The 17,717-nt window shown below is 58.8% G+C and overlaps 1 protein-coding gene across 1 annotated transcript in view; it reads left to right on the forward strand.

The window, feature by feature from the left end:
• Positions 1-13,866, forward strand: part of CHAF1B (chromatin assembly factor 1 subunit B) — a gene marked incomplete at its 3' end in the record, with an annotated part of 34,561 nt that extends 20,695 nt beyond the window's left edge. Inside the window, exons 6-10 of the mRNA XM_078885654.1 lie at positions 3,033-3,126; positions 7,487-7,580; positions 8,105-8,174; positions 10,058-10,149; positions 13,718-13,866. Of these exons, the coding sequence (XP_078741780.1) occupies positions 3,033-3,126; positions 7,487-7,580; positions 8,105-8,174; positions 10,058-10,149; positions 13,718-13,866 (499 nt within the window). The remainder of the gene's footprint in view (positions 1-3,032; positions 3,127-7,486; positions 7,581-8,104; positions 8,175-10,057; positions 10,150-13,717) is intronic.
• Positions 13,867-17,717: the final 3,851 nt, after the last annotated feature.

The following is a 17,717-nucleotide window of genomic DNA, read 5'->3' on the forward strand; positions in this document are numbered from 1 at the left end:
GTGTGTGTGTCACTGTGTGTGTGTGACTGTGTGTGTGTGTCACTGTGTGTGTGTGTGTCTGTGTGTGCAGGGTGATGCGTGTGTACAACACCCAGACACTATGTGTGTGACTGTGTGTGTGTGTGACTGTGTGTGTGTGTCACTGTGTGTGTGTGTCACTGTGTGTGTGTGTCACTGTGTGTGTGTGAGACTGTGTGCAGGGTGATGCGTGTGTACAACACCCAGACACTGTGTGTGACTGTGTGTGTGTGTCACTGTGTGTGTGTGACTGTGTGTGTGTGTCACTGTGTGTGTGTGTGACTCTGACTGTGTGTGTGTGTGACTGTGTGCAGGGTGATGCGTGTGTACAACACCCAGACACTATGTGTGTGACTGTGTGTGTGTGTCACTGTGTGTGTGTGTCACTGTGTGTGTGTGTGTGTCACTGTGTGTGTGTGTGTGTGTGTCACTGTGTGTGTCTGTGTGTGTGCAGGGTGATGCGTGTGTACAACACCCAGACACTATGTGTGTGACTGTGTGTGTGTGTCACTGTGTGTGTGTGTGTCACTGTGTGTGTGCGTGTCACTGTGTGTGTCTGTGTGTGCAGGGTGATGCGTGTGTACAACACCCAGACACTATGTGTGTGACTGTGTGTGTGTGTGTCACTGTGTGTGTGTGTCACTGTGTGTGTGTGTCACTGTGTGTGTGTGTGACTGTGTGTGTCACTGTGTGTGTGTGTGTCACTGTGTGTGTGTGTCACTGTGTGTGTCTGTGTGTGTGCAGGGTGATGCGTGTGTACAACACCCAGACACTATGTGTGTGACTGTGTGTGTGTCACTGTGTGTGTGTCACTGTGTGTGTGTGTGACTCTGACTGTGTGTGTGTGTCACTGTGTGTGTGTGTCACTGTGTGTGTGACTGTGTGTGCAGCGTGATGCGTGTGTACAACACCCAGACACTGTGTGTGTGACTGTGTGTGTGTGTCACTGTGTGTGTGTGTGACTGTGTGTGTGTCACTGTGTGTGTGTGTGACTCTGACTGTGTGTGTGTGTCACTGTGTGTGTGTGTGTGACTGTGTGTGTGACTGTGTGTGTGTGTCACTGTGTGTGTGTGTGTGACTGTGTGTGTATGTCACTGTGTGTGAGTGTGACTGTGTGTGAGTGTGACTGTGTGTGTGTGTGTGACTGTGTGTGTGTGTCACTGTGTGTGTGTGACTGTGTGTGTGTGTGTCACTGTGTGTGTGTGACTGTGTGTGTTTGTCACTGTGTGTGTGTGACTGTGTGTGTGTGTGTCACTGTGTGTGTGTGACTGTGTGTGTGTGTCACTGTGTGTGTGTGTCACTGTGTGTGTGTGACTGTGTGTGTGTGTCACTGTGTGTGTGTGACTCTGACTGTGTGTGTGTGACTGTGTGTGTGTGTGTCACTGTGTGTGTGTGTCACTGTGTGTGTGTGTGTGTGTGACTGTGTGTGTGACTGTGTGTGTGTGTCACTGTGTGTGTGTGTCACTGTGTGTGTGTGTGTCACTGTGTGTGTGACTGTGTGCAGCGTGATGCGTGTGTACAACACCCAGACACTGTGTGTGACTGTGTGTGTGTGTCACTGTGTGTGTGTGTCACTGTGTGTGTGTGTCACTGTGTGTGTGTGTGACTGTGTGTGTATGTCACTGTGTGTGAGTGTGACTGTGTGTGAGTGTGACTGTGTGTGTGTGTCACTGTGTGTGTGTGTCACTGTGTGTGTGTATGTCACTGTGTGTGTGTGTATGTCACTGTGTGTGAGTGTGACTGTGTGTGTGTGTCACTGTGTGTGTGTGTCACTGTGTGTGTGTGTGTGTCACTGTGTGTGTGTGTGTGTGTGACTGTGTGTGTGACTGTGTGTGTGTGTCACTGTGTGTGTGTGTCACTGTGTGTGTGTGTCACTGTGTGTGTGTGTGACTGTGTGTGTATGTCACTGTGTGTGAGTGTGACTGTGTGTGAGTGTGACTGTGTGTGTGTGTCACTGTGTGTGTGTGTCACTGTGTGTGTGTATGTCACTGTGTGTGTGTGTATGTCACTGTGTGTGAGTGTGACTGTGTGTGTGTGTCACTGTGTGTGTGTGTCACTGTGTGTGTGTGTGTGTCACTGTGTGTGTGTGTGACTGTGTGTGTGTGTGTCACTGTGTGTGTGTGTCACTGTGTGTGTGTGTGACTGTGTGTGTGTGTCACTGTGTGTGTGTGTCACTGTGTGTGTGTGTCACTGTGTGTGTGTCACTGTGTGTGTCACTGTGTGTGTGTGTCACTGTGTGTGTGTGTCACTGTGTGTGTCACTGTGTGTGTGTGTGACTGTGTGTGTGTGTGACTGTGTGTGTGTGTCACTGTGTGTGTGTGTGACTGTGTGTGTGTGTGTGACTGTGTGTGTGAGTGTGACTGTGTGTGTGTGTGACTGTGTGTGTGTGTGACTGTGTGTGTGTGTGTGACTGTGTGTGTGTGTGACTGTGTGTGTGTGTGTGACTGTGTGTGTGTGTGTGACTGTGTGTGTGAGTGTGACTGTGTGTGTGAGTGTGACTGTGTGTGTGTGTGACTGTGTGTGTGTGTGACTGTGTGTGTGTGTCACTGTGTGTGAGTGTGACTGTGTGTGAGTGTCACTGTGTGTGTGTGTGACTGTGTGTGTGTGTGACTGTGTGTGTGTGTGACTCTGACTGTGTGTGTGTGTGTGTCACTGTGTGTGTGTCACTGTGTGTGTGTGACTGTGTGTGTGTGACTGTGTGTGTGTGTGACTGTGTGTGTGTGTGTGTCACTGTGTGTGTGTCACTGTGTGTGTGTGTGTGTCACTGTGTGTGTGTCACTGTGTGTGTGTGTCACTGTGTGTGTGTCACTGTGTGTGTGTGTGTGTCACTGTGTGTGTGTCACTGTGTGTGTGTGTGTCACTGTGTGTCACTGTGTGTGTGTGTGTGTCACTGTGTGTGTCACTGTGTGTGTGTGTGTCACTGTGTGTGTGTGTGTCACTGTGTGTGTGTGTGTCACTGTGTGTGTGTGTGTCACTGTGTGTGTGTGTGTCACTGTGTGTGTGACTGTGTGCAGCGTGATGCGTGTGTACAACACCCAGACACGCCGAGTGGCGTTCAACGTCAGCAAACTCCCCTCGCTCACCGGCTCCGCAACCGCACACCGCGAGGTAACCGCGGCAACCGCACACCGCGAGGTAACCGCGGCAACCGCACACCGCGAGGTTACCGTGGCAACCGCACGAAACGCCACGAGGTGTGACCATGGCAACCACCGATCCTCAACCACACACGCACATTAACCTGGCTGTGTTGGTTAACGTGGTGGTAGTGGTTGTTGTTGACGTGGTGGTGGTGGTTGTTGTTGACGTGGTGGTGGTGGTTGTTGTTGGATGTTGTTGACGTGGTGGTAGTGGTTGTTGTTGTTGACGTGGTGGTGGTGGTTGTTGTTGACGTGGTGGTGGTGGTTGTTGTTGACGTGGCTGTAGTGGTTGTTGTTGACGTGGTGGTAGTGGTTGTTGACGTGGTGGTGGTTGTTGTTGACGTGGTAGTGGTGGTTGTTGACGTGGTGGTGGTTGTTGTTGACGTGGTGGTGGTGGTTGTTGTTGACGTGGTGGTAGTGGTTGTTGTTGACGTGGTTGTAGTGTTTGTTGTTGACGTGGTGGTAGTGTTTGTTGTTGACGTGGTTGTAGTGTTTGTTGTTGACGTGGTTGTAGTGTTTGTTGTTGACGTGGTGGTAGTGGTTGTTGTTGACGTGGTGGTAGTGGTTGTTGTTGACGTGGTTGTAGTGTTTGTTGTTGACGTGGTTGTAGTGTTTGTTGTTGACGTGGTGGTAGTGGTTGTTGTTGACGTGGTGGTGGTGGTTGTTGTTGACGTGGTGGTGGTGGTTGTTGTTGGATGTTGTTGACGTGGTGGTAGTGGTTGTTGTTGTTGACGTGGTGGTGGTGGTTGTTGTTGACGTGGTGGTGGTGGTTGTTGTTGACGTGGCTGTAGTGGTTGTTGTTGACGTGGTGGTAGTGGTTGTTGACGTGGTGGTGGTTGTTGTTGACGTGGTAGTGGTGGTTGTTGACGTGGTGGTGGTTGTTGTTGACGTGGTGGTGGTGGTTGTTGTTGACGTGGTGGTAGTGGTTGTTGTTGTTGACGTGGTGGTTGTTGTTGTTGACGTGGTGGTAGTGGTTGTTGTTGACGTGGTGGTAGTGGTTGTTGTTGTTGACGTGGTGGTGGTGGTTGTTGTTGACGTGGTGGTAGTGGTGGTTGTTGTTGACGTGGTGGTGGTGGTTGTTGTTGACGTGGTGGTAGTGGTTGTTGTTGTTGACGTGGTGGTTGTTGTTGTTGACGTGGTGGTAGTGGTTGTTGTTGTTGACGTGGTGGTAGTGGTTGTTGTTGTTGACGTGGTGGTAGTGGTTGTTGTTGTTGACGTGGTGGTAGTGGTTGTTGTTGACGTGGTGGTAGTGGTTGTTGTTGACGTGGTTGTTGTTGTTGACGTGGTGGTAGTGTTTGTTGTTGACGTGGTGGTAGTGGTTGTTGTTGACGTGGTAGTGGTTGTTGTTGTTGACGTGGTGGTGGTGGTTGTTGTTGACGTGGTGGTGGTGGTTGTTGTTGGATGTTGTTGTAGTGAGTGTTGTGGTTGTTGACGTTGTTGTAGTGGTTGTTGACGTGGTTGTAGTGGTTGTTGACGTGGTTGTTGTTGTTGACTTGGTTGTTGTTGACGTGGTTGTTGTGGTTGTTGTTGACGTTGTTGACGTGGTGGTTGACGTGGTTGTTGTTGTTGACGTGGGGGTGGTTGTTGTTGACGTGGTTGTAGTGGTTGTTGACGTGGTGGTAGTGGTTGTTGTTGACGTGGTGGTAGTGGTTGTTGTTGACGTGGTTGTAGTGGTCGTTGTTGTTGACGTGGTGGTAGTGGTTGTTGTTGTTGACGTGGTGGTTGTTGTTGTTGACGTGGTGGTAGTGGTTGTTGTTGACGTGGTTGTTGTTGTTGACGTGGTGGTAGTGGTTGTTGTTGTTGACGTGGTGGTTGTTGTTGTTGACGTGGTGGTAGTGGTTGTTGTTGACGTGGTTGTTGTTGTTGACGTGGTGGTAGTGTTTGTTGTTGACGTGGTGGTAGTGGTTGTTGTTGACGTGGTAGTGGTTGTTGTTGTTGACGTGGTGGTAGTGGTTGTTGTTGTTGACGTGGTGGTAGTGGTTGTTGTTGTTGACGTGGTGGTAGTGTTTGTTGTTGACGTGGTGGTAGTGGTTGTTGTTGACGTGGTGGTAGTGGTTGTTGTTGTTGACGTGGTGGTTGTTGTTGTTGACGTGGTGGTAGTGGTTGTTGTTGACGTGGTTGTTGTTGTTGACGTGGTGGTAGTGTTTGTTGTTGACGTGGTGGTAGTGGTTGTTGTTGTTGACGTGGTGGTAGTGGTTGTTGTTGTTGACGTGGTGGTAGTGGTTGTTGTTGACGTGGTGGTAGTGGTTGTTGTTGACGTGGTGGTAGTGGTTGTTGTTGTTGACGTGGTGGTTGTTGTTGTTGACGTGGTGGTAGTGGTTGTTGTTGACGTGGTTGTTGTTGTTGACGTGGTGGTAGTGTTTGTTGTTGACGTGGTGGTTGACGTGGTTGTTGTTGTTGACGTGGTGGTAGTGGTTGTTGTTGTTGACGTGGTGGTAGTGGTTGTTGTTGACGTGGTGGTGGTGGTTGTTGTTGGATGTTGTTGTAGTGAGTGTTGTGGTTGTTGACGTGGTTGTAGTGGTTGTTGACGTGGTTGTAGTGGTTGTTGACGTGGTTGTTGTTGACTTGGTTGTTGTTGACGTGGTTGTTGTGGTTGTTGTTGACTTGGTTGTTGACGTGGTGGTTGACGTGGTTGTTGTTGTTGACATGGTGGTGGTTGTTGTTGACATGTTGGTGGTGGTGGTTGTTGTTGACGTGGTGGTGGTGGTTGTTGTTGTTGACGTGGTGGTAGTGGTTGTTGTTGACGTGGTGGTAGTGGTTGTTGTTGACGTGGCTGTAGTGGTTGTTGTTGACGTGGTGGTGGTGGTTGTTGTTGTTGACGTGGTGGTAGTGGTTGTTGTTGACGTGGTGGTGGTGGTTGTTGTTGGATGTTGTTGTAGTGAGTGTTGTGGTTGTTGACGTTGTTGTAGTGGTTGTTGACGTGGTTGTAGTGGTTGTTGACGTGGTTGTTGTTGTTGACTTGGTTGTTGTTGACGTGGTTGTTGTGGTTGTTGTTGACGTTGTTGACGTGGTGGTTGACGTGGTTGTTGTTGTTGACGTGGGGGTGGTTGTTGTTGACGTGGTGGTAGTGGTTGTTGTTGACGTGGTTGTAGTGGTTGTTGTTGACGTGGTGGTGGTTGTTGTTGTTGACGTGGTGGTAGTGGTTGTTGTTGTTGACGTGGTGGTGGTGGTTGTTGTTGACGTGGTGGTAGTGGTTGTTGTTGACGTGGTGGTGGTTGTTGTTGGATGTTGTTGTAGTGAGTGTAGTGGTTGTAGTGGTTGTTGACGTGGTTGTTGTTGTTGGCTTGGTTGTTGTTGACGTGGTTGTTGTTGTTGACCTGGTGGTAGTTGTTGTTGACATGGTGGTGGTTGTGGTTGTTGTTGACGTGGTGGTAGTGGTTGTTGTTGACATGGTGGTGGTTGTGGTTGTTGTTGACGTGGCTGTAGTGGTTGTTGTTGACGTGGTGGTAGTGGTTGTTGTTGTTGACGTGGTGGTAGTGGTTGTTGTTGTTGACGTGGTGGTAGTGGTTGTTGTTGTTGACGTGGTGGTAGTGGTTGTTGTTGTTGACGTGGCTGTAGTGGTTGTTGTTGACGTGGCTGTGGTTGTTGTTGTTGACGTGGTGGTAGTGGTTGTTGTTGTTGACGTGGCTGTAGTGGTTGTTGTTGACGTGGTGGTAGTGGTTGTTGTTGTTGACGTGGCTGTAGTGGTTGTTGTTGTTGACGTGGTGGTGGTGGTTGTTGTTGTTGACGTGGTGGTGGTGGTTGTTGTTGTTGACGTGGTGGTAGTGGTTGTTGTTGACGTGGTGGTGGTGGTTGTTGTTGGATGTTGTTGTAGTGAGTGTTGTGGTTGTTGACGTTGTTGTAGTGGTTGTTGACGTGGTTGTTGTTGTTGGCTTGGTTGTTGTTGACGTGGTTGTTGTGGTTGTTGTTGACGTGGTGGTTGACGTGGTTGTTGTTGTTGACGTGGTGGTGGTTGTTGTTGACATGGTGGTGGTAGTGGTTGTTGTTGACGTGGTGGTAGTGGTTGTTGTTGTTGTTGACGTGGTTGTAGTGGTTGTTGGCGTGGTGGTAGTGGTCGTTGTTGTTGACGTTGTTGTAGTGGTTGTAGTGGTTGTTGACGTGGTTGTTGTTGTTGACTTGGTTGTTGTTGACGTGGTTGTTGTGGTTGTTGTTGACGTGGTGGTTGACGTGGTTGTTGTTGTTGACGTGGTGGTTGTTGTTGTTGTTGACGTGGTTGTAGTGGTTGTTGGCGTGGTGGTAGTGGTCGTTGTTGTTGACGTGGTTGTAGTGGTTGTTGTTGACGTGGTTGTAGTGGTTGACGTTGACGTGGTTGTTGTTGTTGTTGACAGGTGAAGATGGGCCGCATGTTTCACGACGACAGCATGAGGTCCTTCTTCCGGCGTCTTGCGTTCACACCGGACGGCTCGCACCTCCTGGCGCCAGGTGCGGTGCACGCTGCCTCACCACAGCAGTGGAGAGAACATGGCGACGGTGGTGGTGACGATGGTGGTGGTGGTGGCGGTGGTGGTGACTTTGGTGGTGATGATGGTGGTGGTGGTGGCGGTGGTGATGACTTTGGTGGTGATGATGGTGGTGGTGGCGGTGGTGATGGTGGCGGTGATGGTGGCGGTGGTGGTGGTGAGGGTGGTGGTGAGGGTGGTGAGGGTGGTGGCGGTGACGGTGGTGGTGGCGGTGGTGGTGACGGTGGTGGTGATGATGGTGGTGGTGGCGGTGGTGGTGGTGGCGGCGGTGATGGTGGCGGTGGTGGTGGTGAGGGTGGTGGTGGTGGTGGTGGTGAGGGTGGTGGTGGCGGTGGTGGCGGCGGTGATGGTGGCGGTGGTGATGGTGGTGGTGGTGACTGTGGTGACGGTGGTGGCGATGGTGGTGGTGGTGGTGGTGATGGTGATGATGGTGGTGGTGGTGGTGAGGGTGGTTGTGTTGCTGAGTTCCGTGTGCTCTATCCGCAGCTGGCTGCATCGAGTCGGGAGACTCCGTCATGAACACAACCTACGTGTTCTCACGGAGCAACCTCAAGAAGTGAGCTGGGTGGGGTTCACGGTGGCCGTGTGGGTGGGTGGGTGGGGTTCACGGTGGCTGTGTGGGTGGGTGGGTGGCCGTGTGGGTGGTGGGTGGGGTTCACGGTGGCCGTGTGGGTGGTGGGTGGCCGTGTGGGTGGGTGGGGTTCACGGTGGCCGTGTGGGTGGGTGGGTGGGGTTCACGGTGGCCGTGTGGGTGGGTGGGTGGCCGTGTGGGTGGTGGGTGGGGTTCACGGTGGCCGTGTGGGTGGTGGGTGGCCGTGTGGGTGGGTGGGGTTCACTGTGGCCGTGTGGGTGGGTGGGTGGGGTTCACGGTGGCTGTGTGGGTGGGTGGGTGGCCGTGTGGGTGGGTGGGTGGGGTTCACGGTGGCCGTGTGGGTGGTGGGTGGGGTTCACGGTGGCTGTGTGGGTGGGTGGGTGGCCGTGTGGGTGGGTGGGTGGGGTTCACGATGGCTGTGTGGGTGGGTGGCCGTGTGGGTGGGTGGCCGTGTGGGTGGTGGGTGGGGTTCACGGTGGCCGTGTGGGTGGTGGGTGGGGTTCACGATGGCTGTGTGGGTGGGTGGCCGTGTGGGTGGGTGGCTGTGTGGGTGGTGGGTGGGGTTCACGGTGGCCGTGTGGGTGGTGGGTGGGGTTCACGATGGCTGTGTGGGTGGGTGGCCGTGTGGGTGGGTGGCCGTGTGGGTGGGTGGGTGGCTGTGTGGGTGGTGGGTGGGGTTCACGGTGGCCGTGTGGGTGGGTGGGTGGCCGTGTGGGTGGGTGGGTGGGGTTCACGGTGGCCGTGTGGGTGGGTGGGTGGCCGTGTGGGTGGGTGGGTGGGGTTCACGGTGGCCGTGTGGGTGGGTGGGTGGCCGTGTGGGTGGGTGGGTGGGGTTCACGGTGGCCGTGTGGGTGGGTGGGTGGCCGTGTGGGTGGGTGGGTGGGGTTCACGGTGGCCGTGTGGGTGGTGGGTGGGGTTCACGATGGCTGTGTGGGTGGGTGGCCGTGTGGGTGGGTGGCCGTGTGGGTGGGTGGGGTTCACGATGGCCGTGTGGGTGGGTGGGTGGGGTTGACGATGGCCGTGTGGGTGGGTGGGTGGGTGGGTGGGGTTCACGATGGCCGTGTGGGTGGGTGGGTGGGGTTCACGATGGCCGTGTGGGTGGGTGGGGTTCACGATGGCCGTGTGGGTGGGTGGGTGGGGTTCACGGTGGCCGTGTGGGTGGGTGGGTGGGGTTCATGATGGCCGTGTGGGTGGGTGGGTGGGGTTCACGATGGCCGTGTGGGTGGGTGGGGTTCACGATGGCCGTGTGGGTGGGTGGGTGGGGTTCACGGTGGCCGTGTGGGTGGGTGGGGTTCACGATGGCCGTTGTGGGTGGGTGGGGTTCACGGTGGCCGTGTGGGTGGGTGGGTGGGGTTCACGGTGGCCGTGTGGGTGGGTGGGTGGGGGTTCACGATGGCCGTGTGGGTGGGTGGGTGGGGTTCACGGTGGCCGTGTGGGTGGGTGGGGTTCACGGTGGCCGTGTGGGTGGGTGGGGGTTCACGGTGGCCTTGTGGGTGGTGAGTGGGTGGGGTTCACGATGGCCGTGTGGGTGGTGAGTGGGTGGGGTTCACGGTGGCCGTGTGGGTGGGTGGGTGGGGTTCACGATGGCCGTGTGGGTGGGTGGGTGGGGTTCACGATGGCCGTGTGGGTGGGTGGGGTTCACGGTGGCCGTGTGGGTGGGTGGGGGTTCACGGTGGCCTTGTGGGTGGTGAGTGGATGGGGTTCACGGTGGCCGTGTGGGTGGGTGGGGTTCACGGTGGCCGTGTGGGTGGGTGGGTGGGAGTTCACGGTGGCCATGTGGGTGGTGAGTGGGTGGTGAGTGGGTGGGGGTTGACGAGGGCTCTCCCACCCGTCTTTGTATCCCCCAGGCCTTTGGCTCACCTGCCCTCCCCAGGCAAGGCCACAGTGGCTGTGCGCTGCTGTGCACAGCTGTTCAGCCTCCGCCCCTCACCAGCCGGTGGTGAGCACCACCCTCACCACCCTCACCACCCTCACCACCCTCACCACCCTCACCAGCATCACCACCACCCTCACCACCCTCACCACCACCCTCACCACCACCCTCACCACCCTCACCACCCTCACCACCCTCACCACCACCCTTACCACCCTCACCACCCTCACCACCCTCACCAGCATCACCACCACCCTCACCACCCTCACCACCCTCACCACCACCCTCACCACCCTCACCACCCTCACCACCCTCACCACCACCCTCACCACCCTCACCACCCTCACCACCCTCACCAGCATCACCACCACCCTCACCACCCTCACCACCCTCACCAGCATCACCACCACCCTCACCACCCTCACCACCCTCACCAGCATCACCACCACCCTCACCACCCTCACCACCCTCACCACCCTCACCACCACCCTCACCACCCCTCACCAGCATCACCACCACCCTCACCACCCTCACCACCCTCACCACCACCCTCACCACCCTCACCACCCTCACCACCACCCTCACCACCCTCACCACCCTCACCACCCTCACCACCACCCTCACCACCCTCACCACCCTCACCACCCTCACCAGCATCACCACCACCCTCACCACCCTCACCACCCTCACCAGCATCACCACCACCCTCACCACCCTCACCACCCTCACCACCCTCACCACCCTCACCAGCATCACCACCACCCTCACCACCCTCACCACCCTCACCACCCTCACCACCACCCTCACCACCCTCACCACCCTCACCACCACCCTCACCACCCTCACCACCCTCACCACCCTCACCAGCATCACCACCACCCTCACCACCCTCACCACCCTCACCAGCATCACCACCTTCACCAGCATCACCACCCTCACCACCCTCACCACCCTCACCACCATCACCAGCATCACCACCCTCACCACCCTCACCACCCTCACCACCTTCACCACCCTCACCACCCTCACCAGCATCACCACCCTCACCACCCTCACCACCCTCACCAGCATCACCACCCTCACCACCCTCACCACCCTCACCACCCTCACCACCCTCACCACCCTCACCAGCATCACCACCACCCTCACCACCCTCACCACCCTCACCAGCATCACCACCACCCTCACCACCCTCACCACCCTCCTCACCACCCTCACCACCCTCACCACCCTCACCACCCTCACCAGCATCACCACCACCCTCACCACCCTCACCACCCTCACCAGCATCACCACCCTCACCACCCTCACCACCCTCACCAGCATCACCACCACCCTCACCACCCTCACCACCACCCTCACCACCACCCTCACCACCCTCACCACCCTCACCACCCTCACCACCACCCTCACCACCCTCACCACCCTCACCACCCTCACCAGCATCACCACCACCCTCACCACCCTCACCACCCTCACCACCACCCTCACCACCCTCACCACCACCCTCACCACCCTCACCACCCTCACCACCACCCTCACCACCCTCACCACCCTCACCACCCTCACCAGCATCACCACCACCCTCACCACCCTCACCACCCTCACCAGCATCACCACCACCCTCACCACCCTCACCACCCTCACCACCCTCACCACCCTCACCAGCATCACCACCACCCTCACCACCCTCACCACCCTCACCACCCTCACCAGCATCACCACCACCCTCACCACCCTCACCACCCTCCTCACCACCCTCACCACCCTCACCACCCTCACCACCCTCACCAGCATCACCACCACCCTCACCACCCTCACCACCCTCACCAGCATCACCACCCTCACCACCCTCACCACCCTCACCAGCATCACCACCCTCACCACCCTCACCACCCTCACCAGCATCACCACCCTCACCACCCTCACCACCCTCACCACCCTCACCAGCATCACCACCCTCACCACCCTCACCACCCTCACCACCTTCACCGCCCTCACCACCCTCACCACCTTCACCACCCTCACCGCCCTCACCACCCTCACCACCCTCACCACCCTCACCGCCCTCACCACCCTCACCACCTTCACCACCCTCACCACCCTCACCACCCTCACCAGCCTCACCACCCTCACCACCCTCACCACCATCACCACCCTCACCACCCTCACCACCCTCACCACCCTCACCGCCCTCACCACCATCACCACCCTCACCACCCTCACCAGCATCACCACCCTCACCACCCTCACCACCCTCACCACCCTCACCGCCCTCACCGCCCTCACCACCCTCACCACCCTCACCACCCTCACCACCCTCACCACCCTCACCACCCTCACCACCCTCACCACCCTCACCACCATCACCAGCATCACCACCCTCACCACCCTCACCACCCTCACCACCTTCACCACCCTCACCACCCTCACCAGCATCACCACCCTCACCACCCTCACCGCCCTCACCACCACCCTCACCACCCTCACCACCCTCACCTCACCACCACCACCCTCACCACCACCCTCACCACCACCCTCACCACCCTCACCACCCTCACCACCCACCCTCACCTCACCACCATCACCACCCTCACCACCACCACCCTCGCTACCCACACCACCATCACCACCCTCACCACCACCACCCTCGCTACCCACACCACCATCACCACCATCACCACCACCACCACCCGCGCCACCACCCATGTCTCCCATCCCCCCCCCGTGTGTCCCACCCCCCCCCGTGTCTCCACTCACTCCCCCCCCCCCCGTGTCTCCCACCCCCCCCGTGTCTCCACTCACTCCCCCCGTGTCTCCCACCCCCCCCGTGTCTCCACTCACTCCCCCCCCCCCCGTGTCTCCCACCCCCCCCCCCGTGTCTCCCACCCCCCCCGTGTCTCCACTCACTCCCCCCGTGTCTCCCACCCCCCCCCGTGTCCCCAGCGTCTCCCCCGTTCCTGGAGCTGCCCTACCGTGTCTCCTACCCCCCGTGTCTCCCCCCCCCCCCCCCGTGTCTCCACTCACTCCCCCCCCCCCCCCCGTGTCTCCCACCCCCCCCCCCCGTGTCTCCACTCACTCCCCCCCCCCCCCCGTGTCTCCCACCCCCCCCCCCGTGTCTCCACTCACTCCCCCCGTGTCTCCCCCCCCCCCCCCGTGTCTCCACTCACTCCCCCCCCCCCCGTGTCTCCCACCCCCCCCCCCGTGTCTCCCACCCCCCCCGTGTCTCCACTCACTCCCCCCGTGTCTCCCACCCCCCCCGTGTCTCCACTCACTCCCCCCCCCCCCCCGTGTCTCCCACCCCCCCCCCCCGTGTCTCCCACCCCCCCCCGTGTCTCCACTCACTCCCCCCCCCCCCCCCGTGTCTCCCACCCCCCCCCCCCGTGTCTCCCACCCCCCCCGTGTCTCCACTCACTCCCCCCGTGTCTCCCACCCCCCCCGTGTCCCCAGCGTCTCCCCCGTTCCTGGAGCTGCCCTACCGTGTCTCCTACCCCCCGTGTCTCCCACCCCCCCCCCCGTGTCTCCACTCACTCCCCCCCCCCCCGTGTCTCCCACCCCCCCCCCCCGTGTCTCCCACCCCCCCCCGTGTCTCCACTCACTCCCCCCGTGTCTCCTACCCCCCCCGTGTCCCCAGCGTCTCCCCCGTTCCTGGAGCTGCCCTACCGAGTGCTGGTGGCGGTGGCGACGGAGGACGCGGTCCTCCTGTACGACACCCAGCACGCCGCTCCCTTCGCCTCAATCTCGAGCCTGCACTACCACACGCTCAGCGACCTCGCCTGGTACACCACCACAACAACCACAACCACCACAACCACAACCACCGTCACCACAACCACCAACACAACCACCACCACCACACACCCAGCACGCCGCTCCCTTCGCCTCCATCTCGAGCCTGCACTACCACACGCTCAGCGACCTCGCCTGGTACACCACCACAACCACCACAACCACCTCAACCACAACCACTGTCACCACAACCACCAACACAACCACCACCACCAACACACCCAGCACGCCGCTCCCTTCGCCTCCATCTCGAGCCTGCACTACCACACGCTCAGCGACCTCGCCTGGTACACCACCACCACAACCACCACCACAACCACCAACAACACCGTCACCACCACCGTCATCACCACCACCACACACCCAGCACGCCGCTCCCTTCGCCTCCATCTCGAGCCTGCACTACCACACGCTCAGCGACCTCGCCTGGTACACCACCACAACCACCGTCACCACCACCACAATCACCACCAACACAACCAACACCGTCACCACAACCACCGTCACCACAACCACCATCACCACCGTCACAACCACCGTCACCACCACCACCGTCACCACAACCACCGTCACCACAACCACCATCACCACCACCATCACCACAACCACCGTCACCACAACCACCATCACCACAACCACCATCACCACAACCACCATCACCACAACCACCGTCACCACCACCATCACCACCGCCGTCACCATCGCCACCACCAACACCATCACCACCATCATCACCATCACCACCACCAACACCACCTTCACACACCTTCACCACCACCATCACCACCATCACCACCATCACCACCACCGTCACCACCAACACCACATGTCACCACCGTCATTGCCACCTCCGTCACCACCACCAATACCACCACTAACACCACCACCTCCGTCACCACCAATGTCACCACTGCTGTCACCACCTCCATCACCACCACCGTCACCACCAACACAGCATAACACCACCGTGACACCGTCACCACCACCGTCACCACCTCCGTCACCACCAACACAGCATAACACCACCGTGACACCGTCACCACCACCGTCACCACCACCGTCACCACCAACACAGCATAACACCACCGTGACACCGTCACCAACACCGTCACCACCTCCATCACCACCACCGTCACCACCAACACAGCATAACACCACCGTGATACCGTCACCACCACCGTCACCACCACCGTCACCACCTCCGTCACCACCAACACAGCATAACACCACCGTGACACCGTCACCACCACCGTCACCACCTCCGTCACCACCAACACAGCATAACACCACCGTGACACCGTCACCACCACCGTCACCACCACCGTCACCACCAACACAGCATAACACCACCGTGACACCGTCACCAACACCGTCACCACCTCCATCACCACCACCGTCACCACCACCGTCACCACCAACACAGCATAACACCACCGTGATACCGTCACCACCACCGTCACCACCACCGTCACCACCACCGTCACCACCACCGTCACCACCAACACAGCATAACACCCACCGTGATACCGTCACCACCACCGTCACCACCACCGTCACCACCACCGTCACCACCAACACAGCATAACACCACCGTGACACCGTCACCACCACCGTCACCACCACTGTCACCACCACCGTCACCACCAACACAGCATAACACCACCGTGACACCGTCACCACCGCCGTCACCACCTTCACAGCACCATGACCCCCGTGGGTGGGTGGGTGGGTGAGTGGGTGGGTGGGTGAGTGGGTGGGTGAGTGGGTGGGTGGGTGGGTGAGTGGGTGGGTGGTGAGTGGGTGGGTGGGTGGGTGGGTGGGTGAGTGGGTGGGTGGGTGGGTGGGTGGGTGGGTGAGTGAGTGGGTGGGTGGGTGGGTGGGTGGGTGAGTGGGTGAGTGGGTGGGTGGGTGGGTGAGTGGGTGGGTGGGTGGGTGGGTGGGTGGGTGGGTGAATGAGTGGGTGGGTGGGTGAATGAGTGGGTGGGTGGGTGAATGAGTGGGTGGGTGAGTGGGTGGGTGGGTGGGTGGGTGGGTGAATGAGTGGGTGGGTGGGTGGGTGAATGAGTGGGTGGGTGAGTGGGTGGGTGAATGGGTGGGTGGGTGAGTGGGTGGATGGGTGGGTGGGTGAGTGAGTGGGTGGATGGGTGGGTGGGTGAGTGGGTGGGTGAGTGAATGAGTGGGTGGGTGAATGAGTGGGTGAGTGGGTGGGTAAATGAGTGGGTGAGTGGGTGGGTGGGTGAGTTAGTGGGTGGGTGGGTGAATGAGTGGGTGAGTGGGTGGGTGAGTGAGTGGGTGGGTGCATGAGTGGTTGAATGAGTGGGTGAGTGGTTGGGTGAGTTGGGAGCTGAGCGATTGAATGAATGAGTGAGTGACTCACCCAGCCCTCCCTCACCCCCCCTCCCTCACCACCCTCCTTCCCTCACCCTCCCTCACCCCCCCTCCCTCACCCCCCCTCCCTCACCCCCTCACCACCTCACCCACCCCTCCCTCCCTCCCTCACCCCCCCTCCCTCCCTCACCCCCCCCTCCCTCCCTCACACCCCCCTCCCTCACCCCCCCTCACCCCCCCCTCCCTCACCCCCCCTCCCTCACCCCCCCTCACCACCCCTCACCACCCCTCCCTCACCCTCCCTCACCCTCCCTCACCCCCCCAGGTCCGCTGACGGCTCCCTGTTGGCAATCTCCTCCACCGATGGCTACTGCTCCTTCGCCGTGTTTGCCGCGGGGGAGTTGGGCGAGGCCCTGACCCCCTCGGAGACCCCCTCGAAAGGGGGGACCCCCTCGACAGGGGGGACCCCCTCGGGGACCCCCTCAGGGACCCCCACGGGGGGCCCCCCACTCCGGCAGGAGTCGGGACCCCCAGCCCCCCGGAGCAGAAGCCTAAGAAACGCGGGTCACGTGACCAGGCGGCGTCCAATCGCAGTGCGGCGGTGAGGGAGGGCGCGTAGACCACACAGACTCACCACAGACTCACCGTAGACTCACCAGAGACTCACCAGAGACTCACCGTAGACTCACCAGAGACTCACCGCAGACTCACCAGAGACTCACCACAGACTCACCAGAGACTCACCAGAGACTCACCAGAGACTCACCGTAGACTCACCAGAGACTCACCAGAGACTCACCAGAGACTCACCAGAGACTCACCACAGACTCACCAGAGACTCACCAGAGACTCACCAGAGACTCACCGTAGACTCACCAGAGACTCACCGCAGACTCACCAGAGACTCACCACAGACTCACCAGAGACTCACCAGAGACTCACCAGAGACTCACCGTAGACTCACCGTAGACTCACCAGAGACTCACCAGAGACTCACCACAGACTCACCACAGACTCACCAGAGACTCACCAGAGACTCACCGCAGACTCACCAGAGACTCACCAGAGACTCACCAGAGACTCACCAGAGACTCACCAGAGACTCACCACAGACTCACCGTAGACTCACCAGAGACTCACCAGAGACTCACCAGAGACTCACCAGAGACTCACCACAGACTCACCACAGACTCACCAGAGACTCACCACAGACTCACCACAGACTCACCAGAGACTCACCACAGACTCACCACAGACTCACCAGAGACTCACCGCAGACTCACCACAGACTCACCAGAGACTCACCACAGACTCACCAGAGACTCACCAGAGACTCACCACAGACTCACCACAGACTCACCAGAGACTCACCGCAGACTCACCAGAGACTCACCAGAGACTCACCACAGACTCACCGCAGACTCACCAGAGACTCACCACAGACTCACCAGAGACTCACCAGAGACTCACCGCAGACTCACCAGAGACTCACCAGAGACTCACCAGAGACTCACCGC

Source organism: Lampetra fluviatilis, unplaced genomic scaffold (genome assembly GCF_964198595.1).
Source record: "Lampetra fluviatilis unplaced genomic scaffold, kcLamFluv1.1 SCAFFOLD_341, whole genome shotgun sequence".
NCBI lineage: Eukaryota > Metazoa > Chordata > Hyperoartia > Petromyzontiformes > Petromyzontidae > Lampetra > Lampetra fluviatilis.